This window comes from Musa acuminata, chromosome BXJ2-6 (genome assembly GCF_036884655.1).
Source record: "Musa acuminata AAA Group cultivar baxijiao chromosome BXJ2-6, Cavendish_Baxijiao_AAA, whole genome shotgun sequence".
In the NCBI taxonomy this organism is placed as follows: Eukaryota; Viridiplantae; Streptophyta; class Magnoliopsida; order Zingiberales; family Musaceae; genus Musa; species Musa acuminata.
Window position 1 is genome coordinate 11,888,150 of NC_088343.1, and position 27,039 is coordinate 11,915,188.

General features: G+C 36.6%; 3 protein-coding genes and 1 long non-coding RNA gene across 5 annotated transcripts; 1 reads left to right on the plus strand and 3 right to left on the minus strand.

Moving 5' to 3' along the window:
* Positions 1-2,987: 2,987 nt before the first annotated feature.
* LOC103987844 (profilin) lies at positions 2,988-6,482 on the minus strand. Its single transcript, XM_009406273.3, has 3 exons — positions 6,242-6,482; positions 4,905-5,042; positions 2,988-3,393 (listed from the first exon to the last, which is right to left on the minus strand). Exons 1-3 carry the CDS (start codon positions 6,362-6,364, stop codon positions 3,259-3,261), a joined length of 396 nt encoding a protein of 131 aa, XP_009404548.2. The 5' UTR covers positions 6,365-6,482; the 3' UTR covers positions 2,988-3,258.
* Positions 6,483-8,398: 1,916 nt separating this feature from the next.
* On the minus strand, positions 8,399-13,448 carry LOC103987845 (derlin-1). The gene is made up of 7 exons (XM_009406274.3): positions 13,293-13,448; positions 10,620-10,755; positions 9,703-9,776; positions 9,517-9,610; positions 9,193-9,321; positions 8,929-9,089; positions 8,399-8,619 (listed from the first exon to the last, which is right to left on the minus strand). The coding sequence occupies exons 1-7, from the start codon at positions 13,307-13,309 to the stop codon at positions 8,496-8,498; spliced, it is 735 nt and encodes a 244-aa protein (XP_009404549.2). The 5' UTR covers positions 13,310-13,448; the 3' UTR covers positions 8,399-8,495.
* Positions 13,449-15,540: 2,092 nt separating this feature from the next.
* LOC135614872 (uncharacterized) lies at positions 15,541-16,916 on the plus strand. Its single transcript, XR_010487763.1, has 2 exons — positions 15,541-15,980; positions 16,164-16,916. It is a non-coding gene; the product is annotated as an uncharacterized LOC135614872 (long non-coding RNA).
* Positions 16,501-25,320, minus strand: LOC135614871 (endoribonuclease YBEY, chloroplastic-like). 2 transcript variants are annotated; one of them, XM_065112702.1, is made up of 12 exons: positions 24,924-25,320; positions 23,208-23,459; positions 23,037-23,132; positions 22,537-22,714; positions 22,335-22,415; positions 22,133-22,233; positions 21,466-21,558; positions 20,146-20,217; positions 19,588-19,707; positions 19,454-19,504; positions 17,404-17,589; positions 16,501-16,995 (listed from the first exon to the last, which is right to left on the minus strand). In XM_065112702.1, exons 1-12 carry the CDS (start codon positions 25,275-25,277, stop codon positions 16,957-16,959), a joined length of 1,623 nt encoding a protein of 540 aa, XP_064968774.1. In that variant the 5' UTR covers positions 25,278-25,320; the 3' UTR covers positions 16,501-16,956. The 2 variants fall into 2 exon arrangements, with proteins under 2 accessions (XP_064968774.1, XP_064968775.1); XM_065112703.1 differs by lacking the exon at positions 16,501-16,995 and having other exon boundaries at positions 17,447-17,675.
* Positions 25,321-27,039: the final 1,719 nt, after the last annotated feature.

The following is a 27,039-nucleotide window of genomic DNA, read 5'->3' on the forward strand; positions in this document are numbered from 1 at the left end:
CCTACCTATGCATTAATCCAGTGTTCCACTCACGCATGAAACACATTGCCATCGACTTTCACTTCATACGAGATCAAGTTGTTAGACGTCAACTTCGTGTCTCTCATGTTCATACGGCTGATCAACTAGCAGACCCACTCATGAAGCCTCTAGCTCGCAAACTATATTTGTTGCATCGGTCCAAGATTGGTATCATTGACAGGAGTTCGATCTTGCAGGGGCATGATAACAGAGAGATTTCCTCAACTGCATAGTAGATGAGAGATTTCCTCAACTACATAGCAGATGAGAGATTTCCTCAACTACATAGCAGATCAGAAAAATCATCTCTTTCACTATGTATAAATATACATTATATGACACTAATTGAGATGTGCTTTCTCTTTACCTTTACAATTTCACTCTTCATTTTTATCACTTTATTACATTCTTCGTCCGTTTATATTTTCAAAAAATTATAATATAAAAATAAAAATTTATATAAATATTAAAAAAATATAAACAAGAATAAAAGTAATTCGTTAAGAAAAACTACTATGAATCATATTTGAAAATATCAATCTTGTTAACTCAGAGAAATCGAGTTAAAAAATTCTTTTGTCTTCATGTGACACCTCAATTGACATAATATTTCTCTCTAATCAATAACGAATTTTAACTTAGAACTATCTCGAAGCTACCGAGGAATCATCTTAGAACAAGCATGGTACTTATTCATTAGAGATACTTCGAACATTCTTACATATATGTGTTCGAACTACAACGAACTGATTAGGATGTCAATAATATTTTTTTCTAACATAGTAAAAATTCAATACTCAGAGTAATCCCTCGATATACTATAAAACATCATTCTATCTCATTATGATGGATTGTGATAGAAAATGATTTCTTCGTAACTAACTCGGGATTTTTTTTTTCTTTTCTTCTTTTTTTTAGCTATTTTAACTATTTTTCTATAGAGTAAGATCGTAAAGGATTTCTATGCCCACGTTATATTTTTGAGCATCCATTCTCGAGATGAATCATCGAGTGCAAGTGAAATAAGTCAGGTAAACTATTTCACATCAGGATCACTACTGACTAATTCCAACATTGACATTATCATCGTAACAAATACGTTAATAGATTTATCCTCTGCTTACCAATAACATCTTCAATTATTAGGATACTAATCAAATATATATCCCTCCGAAAGATCACCGACTCATTGTCTTGATTTCCTAAACAAAACGGACTCCTCATTCAACATAACCACATGTACTGCGAATCTACTCTCATCCTAACACTCACTAAAAAGATAATACAAGTTTTCGCAAACAAGTACAAAATTTGAGCTCTCATATCAGATCATCGGTCGAGGGCTAAGATCAGTTTTCTAGATACACAATCTTTAACAGTCAACGATGGATCGAAAGTAATGGAAATCGAAGCATGAATGATGTTGTACGAGTCCACTCCACGCCTTTAATGCAAGTCAACTTCGGCCTAATCCATATCATAGCCAAGCCTTTACGTGCATCAGTTCCTTGTCCCCTCATATTTTTTTCCGAGTGCTACAAACCTAACACGATCGCTAAAGCTGACCTCAGGGAGTCATGTGTCTCACTCTAAGAAAGCTCGAGGCATGTAATCTTTTGCACCCATCACTCCAATATCTTAAATATATTTCAAACATCAGAGAACTAAACTAACATTATTTCAAATGTTGGTATGGATGCTTACATTAGTTTAAGGAGGTCTGATACAAGAGACCTACAATTTGAATTCTCGAGAAGGGTGCAAACCCAAGCAAACTGGCTCATGGGTTCATGTTGGAAGAGGCAGGAGGTTCTCTCCTAGGGTTTCTAAAAGGTTTATATGCTCATGCATCCCGATGATGTCAGGGCTTCCTTGTGGTCCTCGTTGCAGTAAGTACAAGCCGAGGATTAAGACTGCAGTCCAGCATACATCACAACCCAAACTTCTGCACCCACAACACAACTTCATAGGCTATGCGCGACCAGATCTGCTACGGCCGAGTAAACTACCAACTATGATCCCGATGAAGAACTCGATGACATCTACATGTATTTATTATCACGTAGGTGTCGAGGAGCAAGAAGAAGACCGGTTTGTGTGGGATGCACCCGTGGTGTATGAGGTAATGCTTACACAAGCTGTCCTTGGAATTCGTTGGGTGGTCATGAGGATCTACGGAGTGACGGTGTCAGAGACCCTGCGCCGGTGTCGGAAGCCGCGGATAGATGTGTCACATGACTTCCCCGTCGGTTGTGGATGGATCAATCCGTGTGGTCCTCCTCTTCTTCATCCTTTTAATGTGACTTCAGTTAACTTGCTGCGATCATGGATTCACCACGTTTCTTTGGTCACAGTAGTTGGCAGCTCGAGATTTAGGTACGAGATCTAATAGAAGCATTACCTTCACGATGGAGAAGGGAAGAAGAATTGGATACTAATAGATTTTGATCACGATTTCAAAATCCATAGTTCTAATTCTATGGAAAATAGAATCAGAATCAAACTTGTTCTAAACGGTTTCAGTTCCAATTCTGATTATAAAATAGTTGATACTTAAGCCAAGATTGAGCAGGTACAGTTGTTGTCTTCTGAGATTGTTCATAAAAGATATCGAGACTTAAGCCAAGAAACCATGTTCTCCATAGGAGATCATAACAATGCCAAGGGAACAGGAAACAATTGCCACCAGGTCGGAACAACTTGTACCAATATCCTCTGTCAACAAGGAGATCATAACACAAAGCCTGTCGTGTTCTTTAAGCCACGAAAATGATGTCGATCCAAGATTCATTTAGAAAAACCAACTTTTCTGTGATCTTTGATAAGACATGATGATCGAATGAAAAAAACCAACACAATCAAGTATAACTAATTAGATTCATTAGATCTAATTCTAGTCGAACCGATTTAATTGTAATCATCTATCTAAATGATCAACATAATTCGACCAAGTAAAGTCTTAGACATATTAGAGAGGTGATGTTTATCAGTAGTTTGATGTGGTAATGTTTACCCACCAATAGTATGTAACATAGCATTCACCATATAAAGAGAGGTCTTAGACACAGTTCACACGAACAGACAAATAACGTTATCTATTTCAACAAAACTTCCAACAGGACCTCAAGCTCATTATTGCTCAGCACTGGTTGTAATTTCAGGAAGACTGCAAGCCCACAGCAAAGGATTTAAGACCGACGGCAAACCGAGAAAGGATTCAAGCTCCATATGTCAAATTCAAAAACCCTGATCAAATAGATAGTCACCAAGCCTCTCCACTACCATGTTGCATTGACCAGCGGTCATTGGCTCAACATATATTCCAAAGATCAAAGCCAGATTGGTTTTCTTGACGGTAACACCACCGGAACCCTACAAGTTGTCAAGAAGTCACAGACAGGACTGTAAATGCCACTGCTCCAGCAATTAACACAAAAGTGCAAGATTGTGTGTCTCGAGCTTATGTTCGACTCGGAAACATCACATAAAACGTCGGGTTTATTTTATGGCTCTGTTCAGTTCCATTCCACTGGTTGTATATCAAATATGTTTTATTTAGTTAAAAATTCCTTTAAAACTCAACAAACAATATGTAAAACTAGTTACAATGACTTAAGTTTTGTCTGATAACCACTGGCTTATTAAATGAATGACGAGGAAAATGCTATTTGACATTAAGAAGGAAAATCATTTTCTTCTTAGGATTTGCCAATACCAAGACTTAGGCTAGTGTCGGTATGTACCATGTTTGATTTTAATCCTCAAATTTATCAAGCATACTAACGAAATAATAATCATATCAGTTTTTTCATATTTTTATTTTGACGAATAGTACGATTGATATGTAGAAAAGCAAAGTAGGAGAGCTATAACACTCCGATTTAATCTCACATTGAAGATGAGATAGGACTAAAATTATTTATGTGTGTATTACTATTAACTTAAGCTTAAGCATTTTAAACTAGTGGTTCAGGCTCAACAACGTTAATAAATCAATTATTCCATCAAGCTGGTCTGTGAGAGTTGTTATCAAAGCTAATCTAGCATCGGAGCATGGTGAAAGGCTCGAGTACCAAAGGCCTATTAGTTGAATTATGCCTCATATACATCATATTTAAGTTAAACTTAATAGTTTAGATTCAACGAAGTTGATAGACCTATTATCATATCAAGTCGGATTATGACATTGACTTCTATCTATCTAACATTTCACTTGGTAAATGCCTAAAACAACCCATCATCACCATATATGAATTTTTAATTAAAGAATTTTAGAGTTAATCATCATCATATATGAATTTTTTGCATTAAAGAAGTCTAGAGTTATAAAAATTTGGACATGCCTTATTTCATTGTTCATCCACTTTCTCTACTTTTTCCTCCATGTTGACTTTTTGTTATTTAACCAAAAGATATGCAAAAGACAAGCTGTCAATTCATGCTGTGTGCCTAAAGTTTCGTTATACCAGGTTCACAATTACTTGACTGTTCATGAGGTATCATTGTGATTATTTAACTATAATCACTCAGAAGAAGAATTGATGTCCTTCTGTACATCTTATAGCCCATTCATGTTGTTTTAATCTTCGTAATATGAGACTCCTTTCAGTAAAACCAAAAGTTAATTATCATGAAGTTATGCTTCTCAAATGGATTAATGAGTCATACATGGATCGATTACCTCATATTTCCTCAAAACTGCCAAAAAATGTTGAGCTATTGATGACATACCATGCAAACTTGACAGAACATAAACGACTTCTGTATAAATTTGAGTAGCATGAAAGCGACAAGCATTGAATTTCTAGGTCAACTAATATTCTGAATTTATGTTAAAACAATGAACAAACACAGATTAGCCTGTAAACAGGATAGATTCTGACCTTCTTGCCTCGAATAACAGCTCCTGGCTCACCTTGGATAACCATGTACTTCGTTCCACCAAAGTACAAACCAGTTGGAGCAAGAGATCCAGGTTCATCAAAGTCTTTCATAATTGCAGAAATCTCTTCAGGCTTGTACTGCATAATTTATGTTAATAAAGCTCATTCATTGGCTATATAACAGATCCAAAGAGAACCCAATAAACATGCTTTGCAGCATGACCAGCTAGTGCATTTTATTATTTGTATCTGGTGATAGTCTGTAAACAAGAAATCTTAGAATGTTGTAGGACAGGGGGGAATAAAACATACTGTGGAAAGGCATCTCTCCAATTCCATAGGTTAAAAGAAATTTTATTATTCACCATGAATGCAACCAACTGAACTTAAGAATCCACTAACTTCGTGTTGCAGAAAAGGTGGGGAGCAAAACATCCTTTGACAGAAACTCTACCAATCATTTTCTTTCATAGCATCTGCAACGTGCTAGAATTTGATATCAACACTCAAGTTTCTCACATTAATGTACTGTTTGGCAACCTGTTATAACCTAACATTTTAGTTAAACAAATTCATGTAGGTCAGTCATCACTACATCACCAAAGAAAGCCTTTTCAGCAAGTGATATCAAACACAGACTATACGAAGGATCCACTAAAACCAAAACTTGAGAAAAGTAGGAAAAGAAAAAAAGTTAACATATAAAAATGAATATCGCAACAATAAATTGGATTTATTAGGTCAAATATTTTGGATAGTTTCCATAATTTATCATTCAATAACTGAAACAAATATTTTTTTTTAAATGAGGATTGATGATTCAAACTGCATAATCTCTTCTAATCACCAAAGATTGATATATTATATTCATAAATATGATCGTAAATGCCACCACGAGAACTGGAAGCACATGATGAAGAACGTCCATCATCAAATCTTCTCCCCATCAATCGTTGGCAATCCCCGCATGAGTTGGCGGCTGGGATTCTGCACGGTCCAAGACCAACGAATCGCTCGTAATTATTTTGGGCAATGGATTCGTCAGATAACATGATACTATTCTACTTGTACGCAGACAAAATCACAAACCCAAGCGGGCCGATCGCACAACAAAATGGGAATCATAGATTAGAACCCCTCAAGAATGATGATGAGCCCGGAGAGGACAACTCCGATCCAACATCAGACCAAAGCACAACAGATCAACCAAATCAGCCGCTTCGATGATCACCCGTCAGATTCAAACATCACAAACAAATGCAGCTAATCGACTTCAACAACAACGAAGGGGGGAGCGAATCAAATTAAAAGCGTAGCTAGGGGGAAGGGAAGGATACCCGAGGGAAGGAGTCGCTCTGGGCCCAGACGCTGCCGTCATGACCAACGATGGCGGCGGAGGTGAGGCGCTGCCCATCGATGTCGCACATCAAATGGTCATCGATGTACGTTTGCCAAGACATCGCCTTCCCCCTTCCTCGGTTCGCGAGAGAATTACCGAAGCAGAGGATGAGAGAGGAGGCTGACTCCGGTCATCAATTTATAGGCGCGAACGAAGGAATGGGGGAGGAGGTCGTAAATGTAAATAGAGCCACCGAAACTTTAGTTCTATTGGACAAACGCGTGACATCCGGTAGACTGTCGACAAGAAGAAATAATAGGTAGTCCAACTTAGTATAATTTTGACATTATATAATTAATATATTCTATTAAATCTTTTATGTTTACAATTTCATTGGTTGGAATATTATCCTATTTTTCTGATATTGAGATAACAGCTAAGAATATCTTTATTTTGTTTCCTTTTCACTATTCAGAATAAGCTTATGTGCGAATGAGACATCTAAACCATTTTTTGTTTTTGTTTTTATTTTTTCTGAAACCTGTAACAGATGATTCTATTTTCAATGAAGTAATAGTAAAGCTTAAACACCCTAATGATATACTATAAATACTTTCACTTGTCTCTATGAACACAGAATAGATTAAACAAGGGAGGGAATCAAGTCATATGTTGAGGCGACAAATATAAAGTCGACAATAGAGGAAGGGGAGATGCTCACCGAGTAGCTTTGAGCAACAGCAACATGGTTTTGGAAAGCAATTCTGGGTTCATGGTGTCTGCAATGAGAGAGGGGTCAAGAGACCTTTTAGAAGTGACTATTGATTGCAACAATGGACGTGTACTAAATTAGGACCCAACTCTAAAAAAAGTTGATGGAAAAGAAGCAGAGAGTCTATCAGAACAACCTGGCTTGCAAATCATGAAGGCAGTGATGGTTCTCTTTGGATGAAAGCAGCACTGATGGCATCCAGTCTGTATTCTGCAGCACTGAGAAAGATTAAAAGTTACCTTTCATATATGCTTCCTTCAAAACATAGCTGAAAGTATAATGAACTCCTAAAGTCAGGATTCTTAGCTGAAAGTATATTGATTCCCACAACAGGCAGAAATGCAAACATAAACTCAAATGTCACTTATGTTTGGATTAACTATGTAGCAGAAAATTCTTTAAAGCCTGTATAACTTCCACTGTCAATTGATTAACAAAGGAATATTAAACAATAAAAGAAAAGAAGACAGACTGTAAGCATGATTTCTCATTATGATGTACTATGCTACTGTATCCTTTTTTTTTTGGGTCAGAGAAAGGAAGACAAGGAGCCTCAGTTTCTTGTTGATGATAACTGATTCAATTACTCATCTGGAGAACGATGGATAAACAACTCGGCTACAGTAAAACCACATGCTAATGTATCAAAAAGTAGTTGCCAGAATATACAAAAGGGAGATATCAGGTATCATTGAATATGGAATATGTGCTACCCAAAAAAATCAAACAATATAGTGGCAAATGATTTCTTCAAAGTTGTCCGATGGCTGTGAAAAAGGCTAGAAAAATCAGGTTTACAAAGGCATTGACAACTAAAATCAAAGAACCTGAATCAATATGGCTTCGCACAATTAATTTTCGATAATAATCGACACATGATTAGAGGGGTCAAGAGTAGCTAGCATTCTGGGATTTTTAACAGTCTCTCCCATGTGAGGCCTGGATTAGCTAGCATTCCCAGCATCCCTGTAAAAAATGAAATCACCCTACCAAACCAGCAAATGCTACTGTCTGCTAAGATACAGTGTCTGATCTCTTCAACTTTCCTGTTATGAGATCTACAAATACACTTCAAAGAAAACATTTAGCGATCAACACCAGAACAAATTTATGAGGATAAATCTCATGAAGAAGTAGAGTACTCTATTATCTGAACAAAAGAATGAAGAGTCATTCAATCAACATGATATCTAAGAAACATTATCAGAGTCAGTAATTCATTTTCAGGCTACAAGTAATGTGTTCAAGTGAGGAGCATAATTTTTTTATTCTTCCAACCTCTTACAACTTTTTGCTATCTGACCTGCATTTGTTGTCTAAACTCTAAAGATACCCAAAAATGTACATGTCCAATTGCCAACATATGGAATAATAGAATAATCATGTCGAAACACCCAAATTTGTATTTGAATCTTCAAAAGCTTTCATAACAACAAGTTCCATCAAATTTGCTGCAAATAAGTGTAAATTACAACGTGGTTCATCTGTCCAGCCTATAGCTCCTCCCTCTGAAAGCTACACTACCAGTAGCAGTGTTGGCACCATTAGGCCGTAAACCGGAGTTTGATTGCACTCCCCAACCCAGAAGAGCAACCAATTTATGTCTGTAAAACAAATTGTCAAGGATCAAACTGAAGAAAATTCACAGTAAATTGCCAAAATACAAGGAGGAATGGGTTGTGAAATGCTGAGAATGTTATTTCAATACAACTGTGATAATCAGCAACCTGACGCTTTTACTAGTTAAAACTAACCAAATACTGAAAAGTCCACCAATAATCATGACAATATTAAGCACACAAGATCATTCATTCATAAACTATCAAAGTAATTATAAAAATGTAAACTAAAGGAGATGGCCAGGTTTAGTAGGAATGATAACTTTTGTAAAATGAATTAACCAAAAAGGATACACCCATGTTGGAGTTCTCAGTAAGTTCCTTCCAGTAGCAAGAGGATGTAATACTGTCAAGAAGTAATATAAATGACCAGCAACAATTCCCAGAAGGCTAGGCATAATGGGTGAGCCAAATATAGTGTCCAACATAAGCATTGCCCATGGTAGATAAAATGCCTGCAGGTTGAAAAATATTGAGATGTCACTGCATTAAAATGGGCCCAGTTGCTCAAATGTTGAGGTACAATGAAAGAATACAATGTAGAAGAGCCTATGATACCTTCAATGTGACAAGTCCATATATGTTTATCTGTGTGGTTGGGAACTCCCGGCTCCAAAGATAGAGCAGCATGAAGACCATTGATGCCCCCAGAAAGGGAGACCAAAAAAAAGGAATGGCAGACAATACCTGGTATAAAGAAAATGAAATAACTGTCACTGCTTGCTGTATCTATGTAAGCTTAAAGAAAAAAGAATGGCAAGCTTGCAACAAATGTTGCATAGTAACGAACTTGATATCTAAATGTTGCATGGTAATAAACTTGATATCTGTCTACAAAAGAGAAAACGCGAAGAAAGAAGTTGAAAGTTAGAGAACACTGACCAATAAAAAAAAAGCTCCAAATAACATCATCCAAAGAAAATCTGCTGTCCGTTTGTCAAATGGGCCCTTTTCCAGTTGCACACCATATCTCGCTCTACAATTTTATTAATGAGGTCATACATCTCAAGGTTTTCAAGGATACACTACAGAAGGACAAGTAAACTTCAATCATACTGAAATACATACATCATCAAGAGGCGAATTCCAAAGTTGATCGAAAATTTACCAAGGAAGAAAAAATTGGTAAACAGCCTCCATACCTAAAGGCAAGATTAAGAACTTTTAGAAGTGTAAATCGAACAAAACTAGCAAGTCAAGTTCTTTAAGCTACATGAAATGAATAAATCAACAAACTACAGAAATATAAAAATATTTAGTCATGGAGATTAATTCTAAGGTTACATATCGATAACAATTAGAAGTTACACTATAAATATATAAGAATAAATAAAACACTTTTCAACAGAAATAAATCAATATTTTCTCAATTTCTGTTAAAAGCACCAAGCTAAAATATCAAATTATGTGGTACCGTCATGTTAGGAAGGTCTGTATGTTGGCATAAAACATGATTGACATATTTAAATTAAAATGCTTGCGAAAGGTATGTAGAACTTAAGATAAATCTTCATATAGATAATGACAAGACATTTTCTTAGTTTATAAGTATATTTAACTCATTGTTTATTAAAATTAACAAAAAAACATGTTGAGGTTTCAATAATATCATTCATGATTAGTGCAGACAGACAGCTGCATGTGAACAACAAAACAGTAAGTTTCATATCAACAAAAATAAGCAAATTAACAAAACTATGAATGATTCAGCAACTAAAAAAAATGTGAGACAGTGTGAACTAGATCTTTAAAATAATTTGACCATAGAGAACAAAACCAATAACAAATAACAAAGAGGATGAAAAATGTACAACACATTCTGTTGAGTGCCTGATCTGGTCTTGGTTTGCAAAGCCTGATTAGAATGACTTACCAATATCATTTGCATAGCAGAATACTCAAGACTCTGGTTATTGTTATAAAAGGATGACAAAGAACAGCTAAAATGTTCTGGCTGAATTCAAGGAACAATGAGACTATTATACCTGAAATTGAGTAAATACTGGCTGATATAGTAGCGCAATAGTTCTAAGATCAAACAAGTTTAACTGGAATGCTGCAGTGGTCAAAAAGCACAGAGTACCATAGGCCTTGCTCACTGGTGGAAGAGAATTGTAGAATCTGGAAGAAAATAAAGAGATAGCTTAATAGTTGTTTAGCAGCAAACTAATGTCAAAATGGTTTATTTGTAAACAAAGGGTAGAAAGAAGAGAATACAGTGGTCATCAATTTGCATAAATTATAATAATGGGGTTAGCAAGTAGTCTCACACCCTCTACAAATAGTATTAGATATGCTAAAGAAGGTGCACATCATCAAAGATAACTTGGTCGCATATTAAGCAATTCAAATCACAAGCTCATGCAGTGTCATGTGTATATAGAGGGCAAAACAAAAGAAAAAACCAAAGGAAACAACCATTTGTAGATGACCGATGAACTTCACATATATTAAGATATCGCTATTACCCTCCATATATACATACCAAGATATGCAATTTCGAATAATACCTCCCGGTACGGGCGGTATGTACCGGTTCATCAGCTTACTGGTACATGGACTGCCCATTACCGGACGGAACGAAATATATATATATATATATATATATATATATATATATATATATATATATATATATATATATTATAAAAAGTGACATCGCGTCACCTTTTTCAACGACGTCACCTTATATATAAGAATATTTATATATAAATATATATATATATATATATATATATATATATATATATATATACCGAGTGGTATACAGTTTCGTACCATATTGAGCGAACATCGAAACTCCGGTATGGTACGAAATTGCATACCTTAATACATACATTAATATCATGAGCCCCCTCACTGTTTTGATCAAAACAATGGGATCGACCGAGGATCTAGCTTGGCCAGCCACTTGGAAGGCTTCATGGTCCCATGGATTGGCTACATCAAACATGGAGGATTCCTACTTCGACCTAAATAGATTAGGTGAGACTTCTGGTAGCACATAAGGTGGTTGCCTAGTTTGGAAAGTAAGTGCATTTCTAAGCACATCAACCCAGCTTAGGAAGTACTTCATTCCTGAGGATGAAAGATGATGAGAAAAGAAAAATAATAAAAAAGAAAAGGATGTACATCATTCCCAAAGAACATTTGGCCACCTACACATCAGAACATACATGACAGACCACTAAATACTGAATCCTAAACCAGTTAAGTGGTTAAAATTTTCCATTTGTCCATCATATAAGAAACAAGGTAAAACAACAACGATTCCCACAACAGCAACATCCCACCCGGGCCATAGAAAAATTGATACAATTTGTATATTTATCTCCTATCAGAACATTACTTCCCACAGATATTAAATCCACCCATAATCAAACCCCAGCATCCACATCAAGACACATGTTGTCCAAAATCTTTGTAATCCATGTGAGATTAAACTCGGGTATTCCTCGGCCTATAACCATCAGGTACCTGAGAGTACACTGTTCACAGAGACTACTCATGTAATTCACAGCTTAGAGGGTTATCACCGAAGTTATAGAGTAGATCCAATATATTCCAAAAATCCATATACACCAAGTTCTCATAATGCATAATGAGGCAAAAAAAAGAGGAAAAACTGAGTTGGAAATAAATTAAACGAACATATTGGATAATTTGTTGACAAGAAAACACCAACTAGTTTACAAGACCAAGGGAAAGACAGTCAACTCGGGGGCATACTTCTTTCCAACAAATTCACGTAAATGGAATTATCATTACCCACAGTGATTAAAATAACAGTTCATATGTGAAGTGGACTTTTTCAGTAGTAAATAACTCGGTGCCAACCTACTTGCATTGAAAAATACTTTTAATAGCAACAATAATGGAAGTGATTATGCAACACTATCAGAAACAAATAGCTGCTATGAAAGGTTACAACCAAGTTTGTTCAATTTTAGTAACATATTCATCTAACATACACCAATTCATTTCCGTCACAGAAGAGTTTTCATGCTCAATAAAAGATTGAAGGTCTTTGTTTTCTGATAGAAGATCCAAGGTCCCTATCAAAGCTCCTTAAAAGAAATGTTTATAACCGACTTATGACCTTATCAATAATACATATGCTTCAGCTCCTCACCACCCAAAAACACACACGCATGCGCTTGCGCACACACGAAAGGCCAACATCCTGGTTTCTCCTCCTAATTATACAATTAATATCCTTTTTCAAATCAGTGTCAGCAAACAAGACAGGCGCAGTCCTTCACTCGTCCAAACCTCCAAAAAAATTCGATTTAGCCTTTGACTTCACTTAAAAGCTGAGCCCTCCGTTTCAACATAACAACTTGTAATCGGATTAATTCCTCTTGGTAATGTTTCAGATCACATACACAAAAAAAACCACTTAATTCACAACCATAAAGAAGCAGCAGCAGCTCAATTACAAATCCCACTAATTTCTTGGGAAATGCAGCAAGAAAAAAGATCCAGTACGAAAACAGGGTCCAAATCCTAATCTATCACGAAGATTATCTTGAATCTATAAACCAAAACCAACACCAAACAGGATCATGTAAACTGCACAACAAGATCAACCCTAGTAATTAAAGGAAAAACGAAGTTAGGGTTTGACGAAGACTACATCGCGATGATTTCAAACTTACTCAGCCGGAGAAGACATCCTCGGGATCGCAACGTGATCTCTCTTGCTCTCTCAGGGCGAGACGACGATCGAGTAATGAAGAAAGCAAAGCGGAGCTTCTTCTCTCTCCGTTGTTTTCCTGGAAACCTCTTTGAGGACGGAAGAAAGCAGAGGATTCCGGAAATCGACGTGGCAAATTAATGACGACCGTCGGATCATTCGATCGGACGGTTGAAGCTTTTGATGACGCTACGGAGGCTTGCCGTTGGCAACAGGAAGATAGGATGCCTCTTAGGAAGTGACGTAGCAAATCGATGGCGACCGTCGGATCATCCGATCGGCCAGTACCCGACGCTTTTGATCACGCGGCGGGGCCCGCGGTTCTCAGAATTCCGATTCAATCGAACCGGATCGGATCATATTTGGGCTCCAATGAGGCCCAATCAGACCGCCTGTTTCTCCAGCTCGGCCCATTATATTATGTGGTTGATTTTTCCAAAGCTTTGAAATCTATCATATGTTTATATTAACATAATATTCTATTTATTCCTTAATCTGTTCATTTTTCCAGGAATATATTTACCCTTTAATCCGCAGTCCAATCAACATTAAACATCATGAGGAATCCTACAAAGATTAGAACACAAGATAGATTAGGTAAAACATAAATGTCATGAGATATAATTCACATGATAACCAAATCAATAATAGTACAAAATAAGATAGATTAGATGAGATATAATTCATATGGATTATATGTCTTCCAACTTGGTGGAATGTCATCCGTTCTCTCTCAAAATTTTCACGATTATACGTTATAACATTATTCTTTTAGAAGAGGAGGTTTCGAAAGTAAAAGAAAATTCATGAGATTCAATAACGAACAATATGCGCTATGAAGAAAGAATTAAATTAAGTTATCAATTAGCTTAAGCTAACTTTAACCTAAGTACAAATTCTTTTGTATCGATCGATCATCGTATAAATTATAAATATTTTTTATCATTTTTTCTCTCATTTTCTCTGGACATACTAACGAAAACCTCATAATTTTACATTCTCATCTGACTACGATATAAAAGTATTTTCATACTTATTTTTTTAGTATGAAAAATTGTATTAGTAATCCATAGATCCTTATCGATCATAACACTTATCACACTTTTTTTTTCTTGTTTAACAAGAAAAGGATTGATAAACATTAAAAAAATGACAACGAGATGAGAAGTAGATAACTTTGCAAGCTTGTCATTCAGTAATCCATGAATTGTTCTTTTTCCAATTGTTTATGGTCGTATTATTCTCGACAAAGTTGAACAGCATGAGAATTGTTTTGTTCCTAATAAGAAAGAATCAGAGCTATGATTTTGATGGCAAACTCACAAACGTGAAGCCATGAATGCCCGAGAAAGAGGATAAGGTTCGGCTGCCTACATGCGGTGGAGTTGCCATCCAAACAAAGAAGAAAGCTCCCATTTGGAATGGTCAACCGTTCTATTTTATCTCATGTCTTCTCCCCATTCTACTCTCTGCTCGTTTATTTTATGGCCCAATTCAATGACATATGGTTTGAAGAGAGAGAGAGAGAGAGACGGAAAATATAATAAATGAGTTGTAATTGTCAAAGACAAATGGAAGTTTTATATTTTCCAAAGACCTTTTTTTATTTATCATAATTCCTAAAATATTCTTTCGTAATACAACTCGAGTAATATCTCGTAACACTCATGGATCGATACGAATCGATTCGATCTATCAATAAATTTTATTTTTGAATAGGATTATAACGTCGTAAACATATCGAGTCTAATTAAAAATATTATAAGTAAGTCAAATTGACACGACACTCTACTCATATATAAAAATCGAAACATCATAATTATCGTCAAGAAGTATTATAAGGAATAGAACAAAAACATGTACTGAAGAAATATAAAACTTAAGTCAGCAATTAAAACTGTCATAAAAATAATAGCTATTAAACTGTCAATGCCTTTGGCCAGTTTATTATTATTATTGTTATTATTATTTTGGTCTTATCCAATTCTTTAATGAGTAGCTTTGATACGACTTAGAACCGACCATTGCGCTACGCTGCCTAACCTCGGATCCTATCTCGGCGGCTGAGCATTTGGATTGAACTCCTCAAATTAGCAATTCAATAACGTGGTGGCTCATCAAAAGCTCGTTGGACGTGACATTTGAGCGTCTAAGAAATCGTGACCATGTTCGGGAGGTCATCGAATAGGGAGAAACATGGAACGTGGCAATATAGAATTATGGATATGAAAGGACGACGTCGTCTTTATCCATATTCCTCCTTATCCTATCCACAAACTCCTCCTAATCCCCTTCGTGTTAGCGTCCGCGGAGACAAGTTATCCTAATCCTCCTCATAAAGGCGAAGGCGAGGCGAGGCGAGGCGATATAAGAAAGAACATGGACCGCTCCCTCGATGCCTGCCTTGCGGTATATATGTTTGCAATCTAACCTCAAAGCGTTGCACATCAGCGGATATGGGTGAAGGTGATCTTTGTGAATCTTCGTCGTCCCATGGCGAGTCTGGTGATTCGAAGCTCTCCTGGTCTTCTTCGGAGCTTACGGACGATGCAACTTCCTCGTCTCCTCGCTCGTCGTCGACCGCATCGCAGCCAGATTCGAATGGATCTCTTTTCGACTTGTCGTCGCTCATGGCCCAACTCCCAATCAAGTGAGCACCGACTTCTCCCTTACACTAAGCTTTCTATGTTGGAAATCGATCAGCTATTCTCTTCTGTCTTCTATCATCAAAATTTCCCATTTGAAATTTGGTTTCTGCAAGAAAATTTTTGTTTTTTTGTCCCTTATATTATTGCATGGCCGTTGATGAAGGTTAAATCGTTGAAACCTGCAGAAGAGGGCTCTCCAAGTACTATCAGGGGAAGTCCCAGTCATTTCGATCCCTATCAGATGTTAGATGCATGGAGGATCTTGCAAAGGAAGAGAACCCCAACAGGAAGAAGATGAAGGTATGCCACGGCATCGGCGGACTCGGTGCAACACCGAGGCTCTATAAGAAAACAACATCAAGGAGGGCTTCCAGGGGTTCATGTCCCTCTTTACCGGCGAGAAGGAACAGAAGTAGTCCTTTGCGGAGCAGGAAGCCGCTAGATTTACCTCCGGCGAAAGTGCACCGGACGAATGATGTCTTGTGTCAGTGGGAGGAAAGCAAGGAGCAGTTGGCTCTACTATAACAAGACAACATGGAAGTGTACTGACATCAAAGGGGTACTACAATCCTTTTCCAACTTCGATAGAATTTACAACATTAAGTTAAATGAGAGTGATACCAATAAGATGCACTAATATCCCAACCATTTTAAGTCCTACCATACGAATCTTTTTCTAGCCACTGAAACCGCGTTGCGTCTTAATTTGATTCACCTCATCAAACTACTGCATAGGTAGTGTTCAAAAAGCAAAAGGATTGTCCTCTGCTCTTTGTTCCATGAAAGAAATGATTTCCTCTTTTGAGTAGGTAGGACTGTAGTTGTGTGCGCCAAGGAAATGGAAGAGCATGAATGGCAACATTTTTGCTAGGATTTGTGCCGAAAACATCTACAGTGTACTTGGTGCAACTCTAATAATCAAAACTGCAGTTTAGACATTTGCCTGGTTCGACGCCTGATGATGCCTGCGTCTCCAACTTATTCACTCTCACCTTCACCTTCAAAGTGTGGCATAATCTGTTCCAAGATGATCTTTATCATGTCAGAGGGAAAGATGACAACATTAATTTTTAGATATACAGCTAAATTCAGCATGATTTATTTAACCGTATCGAGGGTGCTCAGAAGCATCAAACTCTTTTCCAGCTTTTGCTACAATAACTTGCACATGCAGCAAAGATGATAAAAGTATTCCATGAGTAACCAAATATTGCACTATTTCAGGATGTTTGGACATGCTTAACCCAAGCAGATATTGAATGGCTCATTAGAGCGTTTATAGATATTAGCAATACCCTAATGCTTGTGAAATGGGCACTTTGTAACACATTGACGCTAACCTTAATAATGATAATGATGCCAAATAAGCAGTTTTTATTCGATAATCTTTAAAAGGGATATTCAAACTAGTATCTCATTTCATACCTCATCTGCAGCAATTCCAAGGTGATCCAAGAGCAACTTTATGCCACTGCCTTTTGCAGCTCCGCATGGAACAATTTCAAGCATATCTGGCGTTGCCTGAACGATATCTGCAATCCCTCGTGTTGCCTCCAACCAATATGGCCTTAGCGTAGAGATCACTTCAGCAGTTCCAAGAAAAAGCAACTTCTGCACATTCAAAATGAGATTCATATATTTTACCTTAGTGATCAGAAGTGTGAACCTGCCCATGGTATATGCTTCCTGGATTCACCCTAAACAATGACAGCTTAGTCATGATTGCCTTAAGAAAACCCTAAGTGCCTAAATCGAAATTTGCTCATTTAGAAACTTGCACCTACATTTCAAACAAGACATTACACCGAATGACCATTTTAAATTTCTTGCTTGGATTCTATCACAGATGATTGAAGGTAAATAAAGAGCAAGCTAAGGCACTGTAGGTCAATTACTATTGCAATTCTGTGTTAACAATTGGACCATAGAATCTAAAAAATATGACATTGTGACTGGCTGACAAAAAAAGGATGAAATAAAGGAGACTTGAAATCTTTTTTGACTGGTTTTAGACAATGAGAAAAAATGGAAACGTCAAATTAGATGGTGAGAACATTGGTCAATCATGGGAAAGTATTACTGTACATAACATTGGGAGCCATCACCTAATTCAAAGTTCTCAGTTATAAAATACAATCTAGATTAATGAGACTGATTAATCAGAAAAAAATGTTATATTATATATGCCATTTTCTTGATTGTTTGGCACTGGCTACACAAATCCTCATCCACATGCTAAAATTATGTTTTGGATAATGTCACTTGATGATCAGAAGGCCCATCATATCCTTTCTTTTTTGTTCTTTTAGCAGTCTTCTTTGGACTTTTTTACCTATCTAGACACCTCTGATCTTAGTTGATTTTGCTCCTCAACTATGCATTTATAGATTTTCTTTTGACATGTCTAATCAACTTTAAACTTCCCATCACGAACGGTAATCTTTTCTATCGATCCAAACACTTCTCATCTTAAAATACTCATATTTGCTACAATGTCATCAAAAGTTTGGTTTCATAACTGCTCCTGTTTCTGACCCATAGAACACACCTAGTGATATAATTGTTTTCTTTTTAAAAAATCTAGTAGACATGCAATAATTGCACATAATTCAGATGCATGTCCATTTTAACCATCAAATTACAATTTCTTTTTGAAGTAATCTCCTCGTTAATTAATAGTCCAAGTCTCAAAACTATAAAAAAACTTAATACTTCATAAAATTCTATAGCCAGATCTTCTCCTGTTTTACATCCTCATTAGATAATAGTCCAAATAATAGCATTTCAATTTTGTTGTTTATGGATTAAAACTGTACACATGCTTCTTTTAACTGTGTTATATTCTGTCAAACCATAAATAATTATAGCCCTTAGCTTCTAAAATTTGTTTCCATAACTTTGGTCTAGGTTGTCTCGACTCTCGACTCTACTCCCAACTAAGAATTTAAGACCATGTCATCAACAAACATTAAATGTTTAGTAGATATTTACATTGATCCTCTCATTGGCCCTCTCCAGACCCCGCATGGGGTACATTTCTTTTTTAAGCATTACAAGTACAAACACGTAAAGAACTCAGAATTAGACTTTAGTGAAGTACATCGGTGACTGAGAATTCATTGGCCTTATAATTACACTACCAACTATCCTTTCACTCGTATAACAATCACATCATTATGAACACAAGCAGTTATGTTAAGAAATATAATACATCTATACTTTCTACTAATGCAATTATCACTACATTACAAAAATTGATGCATGTATGCTATGAAATCAGAAGCAATAAATGCATCAAAAGGAAAAAGGGTTTAGTATTGGTGAGAGCAATGTAACTTTACTAAATACACATGCATAACACAACATATCCAGAAGCTTATGTGCTCAAAAATATCTGTCTGTATCCATAAGTGTGTGCTTGTCTAGAATCTTTTATTGGTTGCTTATAACTCTACAAGTTGGAGCAGGTGCATACCTGTACATCAGAAACTGCTAAAAGGTGCTCAACCGAAGGCATGATCTCTGCCTGTCAAGAAATTTCGTTTATTATGCAACTAATAGCAATCATCTACAACCATAACATAGCAAACAACCATATTGTATCAGTACCTTTGGTTCATGATGCACAGTATGAAGTAAATCAATCAACAGATGTTCAAATAGTGTGAAACACTGATCCTCACAAAATGCTACAAGAGGAACCTCATGTTCCAAAGAGTAAAGAAAAGCCTGCAGTTAAAAAGCAAATAGTCATCAACATACAGTAGATGAAACAAAACTAAGCCTGATATGAATTTCCTACAGTAAGGCAAAATGTATCCACCAATAAAAATATTCAAGTGTCAAACTCTAAGCTGCTTCAATGGAATAAATGACCAAGAACCAAAGAGTGAGATGACAAAAATAAAAAGAATCATCATAAGCAAACGTAGTCAAGTTCAAGCAGGTTTATTCTATATTCCTTCAAATAAATTTCCTTGTATGACATGTAAATTGGTGAGAGGCACTTATTCATATTATTGAATGATATATATTTTGACATGGAAACATGTGAAGGAACACATACTAAAGAAGATGCAAGTCAACAAAGTAATAAAAGACACAAATACCTATTAGCATATATTTGTGCCTTTTAAACAATTTAAATATAAATTAATAAATAGTTACCTCTCTACAAAGATTCTTATCTACACTTGCTCTGTAAATCTCTTGACCTCGTCTCCCATATACAATAGAACCCTGAAATTCAAGACAAGTATGACAAAAAAGAAAGCGAAGCACATCAGGTTGACTTCATAAGGCAAATATTGTAGCTAAATAATTTTTGGAGAGAGAGAATCAGAATATCATGATGGGACTTAAAACAAATGTGATCCTAGTAAATATGGATGATAAAAAGTGTGCATAACATCTACAAAGACATTAAAAGCAAGATGTTCGCCAAAACAAATTTAGGAGCTTATATATTTGATCAATGGAGAGGGTGGGAGACCATGCTTGGTCCAATGGTAAGGTTGTTCCTCTGTGACCTAGCAGACCAGGATTCAAGTCATAAAAACATCCTCTCTATATTTAGAGCTTACCGGTGCCATCTACACCAACTACAAGTAAATCTCTACAATCTCGTAGAGCTTTCTTCTATTAATGCACACTGTAATGAGTCAATATCCCATTCCATAACCTGCTGCAAGCTGTGCTCAGTGTGAAGGCTGGCCAACCAATTCCTTTGTCAGTGCCCAATAGGGACGGGGATGGGGTCAGCTTTAGCAGTTGGTCACCCTTGTTAGGGGCCAGTAGGCCTTCTCCAGTGCCCAAATCCTAGAACAGACAGGGTTTAGCTGCCCTCATTGAATCTCCATCTTATGTTAACATAGAAATTCCAAATTTGATTTGATTTTCCTAGTAACATCACAATTATCTTGAATAGGCTTATTTGCCGCTGGACTGCTAACCTTCTCCTTTTGCATGACAGGGTTTAGCATGACCCGAAAGTACTAGCCCTCAAATTCATATGTACAAGTCCATTTTCCCATATCTTTCGATGTGAGATAATGGAGATCTCACAATATAGTATAAGCGAGCTATTATCCACATGACCACAATGAGAAAGAGTAGTGATATACATATTTCTAATGACATCTTTTGAAATTGAAACCATAATTAAGAGCTAATGAAGATCTAAATACATGTTTGTAACACTATTATGGTAAGTCTTGGAAAGCACTTTTAAATCCAATTAAAAAACCATCATGAGCATTAAATTTGAACTGGTATCATAAAACCTTTGACAGAAAAAAAGTTCAGGGGATTGGCAAAACATGATAGTTCTATTACAGTCTAATCAATAGGTCTGAAATCATTATGTGATTCATAAAACCTTTGACAGAAAAAAAAGTTCAGGGGATTGGCAAAACATGATAGTTCTGTTACAGTCTAATCAGTAGGTCTGAAATCATTATGTGATTCACAGTAGAAAAGACAAGAAACCTGTAGAAAAATGCCAGGTGATGCTTCTGATACAATACCATCTTTCCCTGCCAAATTAGCCAAACTTGAAGCTCTTATTACTGCTGACCGGGTCTGCTTTGTATACAGCACACAAACAGTGCAATTAGAATCACTTAAAAACAATAAAACAGTAACAGACAGCAATAACGAAAATGAGGATCGTCGTATGCAAGGTCATGGTCCTATGCAAGGTCATGGAATGTCGTTGTATGCAACCTTATCAAAAGAGCAGAAAGGCTGTTTTCAAGACACAAATGATTGACATCTGAGTTACAAACACTTTGACCATGGCGCTACCAACAGCTTTAAGGCTGTTTCCAAGACATGAAAAGTAGACACAAACCACAAAGACCTCAAACATAGTGCCAAGGTTCACCCTCTAAGTCATTTGCTTTCACCAAATCAAATTGTTCAGAATTAATAAAAAGATATATATGAAGCAATTCAGAAGTCATAATCGAATTAGTGGCTTTACAACAAAAAAATAGTACTTAGAGCAATGGATTGAACAGTTAATTTTCCACAGGTAAGCACTAGTCAGTAGAACTGAAATTAAGCTTTAAACAGTGTAGAGCTTGCTAGCAAGTACTTGTCTCTAACATGAAGGCCCCAGAACCAAAAATGAAACATGGAGTTAGAATCCAACCATTCTAGTAACGATGACTACTTTTGCTCCCCTTGAGAGTGCCTCTCTCATAGCCTCTGCCATTCTTGTATTGATTTGACTTTTACCATTGAAAAGTGTATCTTTTGTCATAGGAACTTGTTACAAAAACTGAAGGCACACGCACAAAAGCAAGAAAAAAAACAGGAAAAGACAAAAAATGTGCTGAAAGCCATGTTCATACCATCCACATCACAGAACATATAACTCAATTTTGCTTCATATAATCCTGAATGGCCTTCCATTTTCACATTTTTCACAAGTTCTGCAAAGATCTATACTTGCATTGGTACTTCATAATTTCTTGCACAGATGTGTAACACAACAGTGCAATTAGAGCATGTTCATTTGGTAAAAATCAAGATTATAGAACATAAACTACATACCATTTGGGCTGCTTGTTGAATGACTTTCAGCAATTCTGGAATTATTTGTACTCTTAATTAGACCTTTTCCTTTCCATCCAAGATTCCTAAGAATTAGCTCTTCTTCCTTCTCCATTTCAGCTTCAGCTTCATGACTGATCTCATGATCAAAGCCCAAAAGATGCAGCAAACCATGAACCTATCCAAAAAATGTAGTCAATACAACGGATGAAGGTAAAATTACTTATCTGTAATATATGAGCATGCAAGAGATGAAAATTCAGATGGTAATGCACAAATTATGACTATGGTGCTGAGAGGCCAAACAGATGTGCTAAAGATATATAGATACTTTTTGGTCATGAACAGAAAACATAAAAGGCAAAAGGGGGAAAAAAGGCAATTGAAGATTCGAACAGTACTCTTCAAAAAAGAAAAATTCATGTGGTTAAACCATGCAATATCAGCTATAACAAGCATAAAAACCCAGAATGGAAAGAAGTAAAAAATAGCAAACCAACCATGAGGACCCGAATTTCATCAAGAGGTGTATAGCCTCTTTCCTGTGCTTGCCTGGAAGCTGTTTCCACAGAAATTACTATGTCACCTAATAAAAGCTGAAACAGCACAGTTAAACAATCAAGAAAAATTCATAACCAGTAGAAACAGCAAGAAATATGATGGTGTCTCACAATGGGATGGCCTAGTTCAGGGATATGTTGTGACATGGACAAAACATCAGTGGTCTGGTCCACATCCCGCCAATACTTATTTAATTTCTGGATAAAACCATCATCACAAAGTAATACTGATAACTCAACTTTTTCATACTTGTTAACATCATCTATAGAAGTATCTCTTGTATTATATTTCGAAGCTAATAAACCGTCAAGTGCAACTTTCAGTGCAACAGGAACGTCAGACCGAAGTGTCTCTGCAATGCTCTGCATACAGAAAATAGATTTTCATCAGTATATGAGATAGATCGTGCATAGTCCACCTGGAAAATAGCATGAACTGCATCACAGGAAAAACCAAAAAATATATATATAATTTAATTCACAGACAAATAAAAATATCCACATTAAAAGGATATGATCATCAAATAGTCTAGCTGATCATTGTTTTTCTTGGTCCTCCAATTGCAGAATATATGACAAACACTAAACAAGGACAATATAAATTGATAAAGACTTAAATATTCCACTTGATTATCTTACTCTGTGATAGCATTACAGGGGTGTCATCCACAATTGAAAAAAAGGATACTGTGAAGATGGATGACCATGGAAAAAGTAGACCTGACATTTAACAAATCCATTAAAGATTCTTTACTTATGTTTCCTCCAAATCATCTAATAAAAATGTCAAGATTGTGCATTAACTCTTAGAAATGATGTTATGCACAGCATCCTTTTCTGATGTAAGCAAATTAAAATGACAAAATGAAAAGTACATGCATACAAAGTTCCCTGTAACCTACTACCATATTTCATGCCCCAAAATTCACGGGTCAACAAAACCAAAGTTGAAAGTATTATCAACAACAATGATCAGATAGAAAACGAAAAGAAAGGCATAGAGTTTGTCATATGGTCATAACAATTCATTTCACATGTCAAACAGTCTATAAGAAGCCACAAGAGGGACCCTTAGGTGCTCCTTGCCGTCAAAACTTGAAAATTGAAACCAAATCGCTGGAACAACATATAAATGTTTTGACTGTTGTAACAAATAAATGATTTAGATATCAGCATTAATAGATGCTTTAAGGACAAGTCCTTTTATAGTTTCATGGTGGATGGTGAATTGCGTGAAGCTACATATAAGAGAATTTGTTTTGCCAGGATACTAGAAAGCAAACAAGTTCTCCTTTAAGCTGGTTGGATTGTCCAAGGACCTATCATAGACCTTTTTTATTGCAGGTGCCTAAATTTCTCCAAAACTATGGCCATGTGAGTGACACCTTAGGAGATCTATGAAAATGTTTTCTATAATTGAACTTTGTCGATCGATGGATACGACTTATTATGCACTTATCACCGTCATTCACCACAGACATGGTTTATGTAACTACCCTGTTGATACCAAGGAAACAAGGTAATATTCTTTGGTAATAATTCTTTAAGAACAATTAGCAGTCTATGACCAGGATTATCAGAGACGCTATGAAGATTATCGAGAACAGCCAACGGACTACGGTCAGGGTTGTCAGAGACGCTATAAAGATTGTCGTAGCATTCACCCTCCTATAATCGTATTGTCTATATATCACTCCCTTTCTTCTCCACTGTCACTAACAATGAAATAAGGGCAAACTTGCAATCCGTTTAAGCAAAAGATGCAAACTATCCCCTAAACACGGCATAAACTTGAAAGCTAAAAGAACTAAGAAACCCGAACATTACCAAAATCTGAGGATCATCGGGTAATTCCTCTTCGATGCAAATCCTGACGTCGAGTTCCAACGGCTTCTTCTTCGGCAGCCGGCCCCTCCGCCTAACGTTCCTATAACCCCGGGTAAAGGCCGGCACCAAAGAGCACGAACTGTCGGAAAGGGACCGAAATCCCCTGGCGGAAACATTAGAGAAGAAGGCAGGGAGGGGAACCGAATGTGAAAGGGGAGAAGGAGTGGGGGGAGGGCTCGGAGGCCGCGCCGTCCGGCGCCATGAGGAAGCGCCGGCGAGAGGCCGCGGACGACGACTGGCGCATCGGGAGGCAAGGGGAAGAGTTTTCGCCACGAACCTCGCCATGGCCGTCATCAGGAATCGACCAAAGCTAAAGAAACCCACCGAGCAGCGGATGTTTAGTGTTACTTAAACGATACTAATATATTATTTATAGGCCAATTTCTCGAACGATACATTTATTTTTGAGAAATAGCCGCTAAGTTTTGGGTCGCTTTTGATACAGTCGCTCATGTCACATGTGTTGGTCAACAGATGTACCGGGGCTGATGACCGGCCCGGTCGACGGATCGATGTCGGAAGTTTTTGATCGATTAAGCTGGATGTCAAGGTCGGTCAGGTCCTCGTGATGGGGGGTTGATTAGTGTTTCTCGATTCGGGCATCGTCTATGCTAAGCCGTATCTCGTCGAAACGATGGTTACCAGCTCATCTTTGTACACTGGACATCTTTGTACACTGGATAGTGATTCCCGGATTAAGACGCTCGTGGCTCGAGGGTGATCGTTTGCCTACAAAAATAACCTTTGTCGGGTGATTCCGACTTTGGCCTCGTCGATAGCAAGTCAGTAATTAGTTCTCTTCTCTTTTTTTTTCCCTCTTTTTTCTTGGCACGATGTCGGCCATGAGTTTTATACTATTGTACGAGGGTTAGTCGCATGCGGGCTTGGCGTAACGATTGATCCTTGAGGGATGAGATAGTACTCTGCGGCTGTCGTCCCGGGACACGTGAAACAACGCCAGACGACGCTGTCTCGGTATATGCCAAACAACGTCTCAGTACGGATTTTGACTTGATGCGTGTGAGTGCTCTCCTTGCTGATTCGGTTGTAGCGCAGCATGGCATCGATTGTGATGTGTCTTAGACCCAAAATATACCTAATCGCAAGATTTATAACACAAAGAGAAGACGTAATTAGAACGTATGTAGTTCATGTTCTGTCTTAATTACGAATATATTCGCTAATTCCTTTAAATTAGTGAACATGTTAAAAATGATAAACCAGGAAATCATTATAAGCTACCGACTGCAATTGTGTGCGACCAAAAAGTCGTCGTATATATGCTGATTAAGTAAAAATAAATTTGTTTACCCATTTTGTTAATAAAGTTCTAAGATTAAATCTTACATTCATTTAAAATTTTATATTTTTATCCAAAAAATTAAAGGTATTAAATAACTTAGTAGATAAAAATACTTGATTGTATTTATAATTTATTACAGTAGATTTTGGTTGTCTAATGTATCAAGAGTTTGGAACTAATTTGATGATTATTAATGAACAATTCGAAAAGTGGTGAAGCATAGTAAGCAAACTAGATGGAGAGAGATGGAAATATCACCTATGGAGCTATTTTATAATGAGTTTGGATAATGATTGGAGCTAAGTAGGAGAGAGATTAATCAATTAGATAGCCACGTAGAATCATCAATTATCACTGAATCACGGAGGAGTGCATCGAACCACCAAATTTTATTTTGATAAGTGATGAAGATTCAAGCTCAAAACTTTATAATAAATCATCATTATCTATGTCAGCTAAGTTAGCAAGAACATCACAATATTACAATCATATCGAGTCAATGTTGACATGAAGGAATCGATTGATCGACATATCGACTTGTTAGGGTGCGACATGTCATGAGATTTTCTACGTGTCAAAACTATTGGTTAAAGATAAAATATTTTATAAAAAAATACTTTAGGTAATTATAGTATTTACTTTAGTATTTTTGGGTCTTATATAAAACGTCTTAAATAATTCAGTAATTGTTCGACTTTGAAAAGAAATTAAAGTACCTTGTGACATTATTCCAAATAAGAGAACTGAGCAACG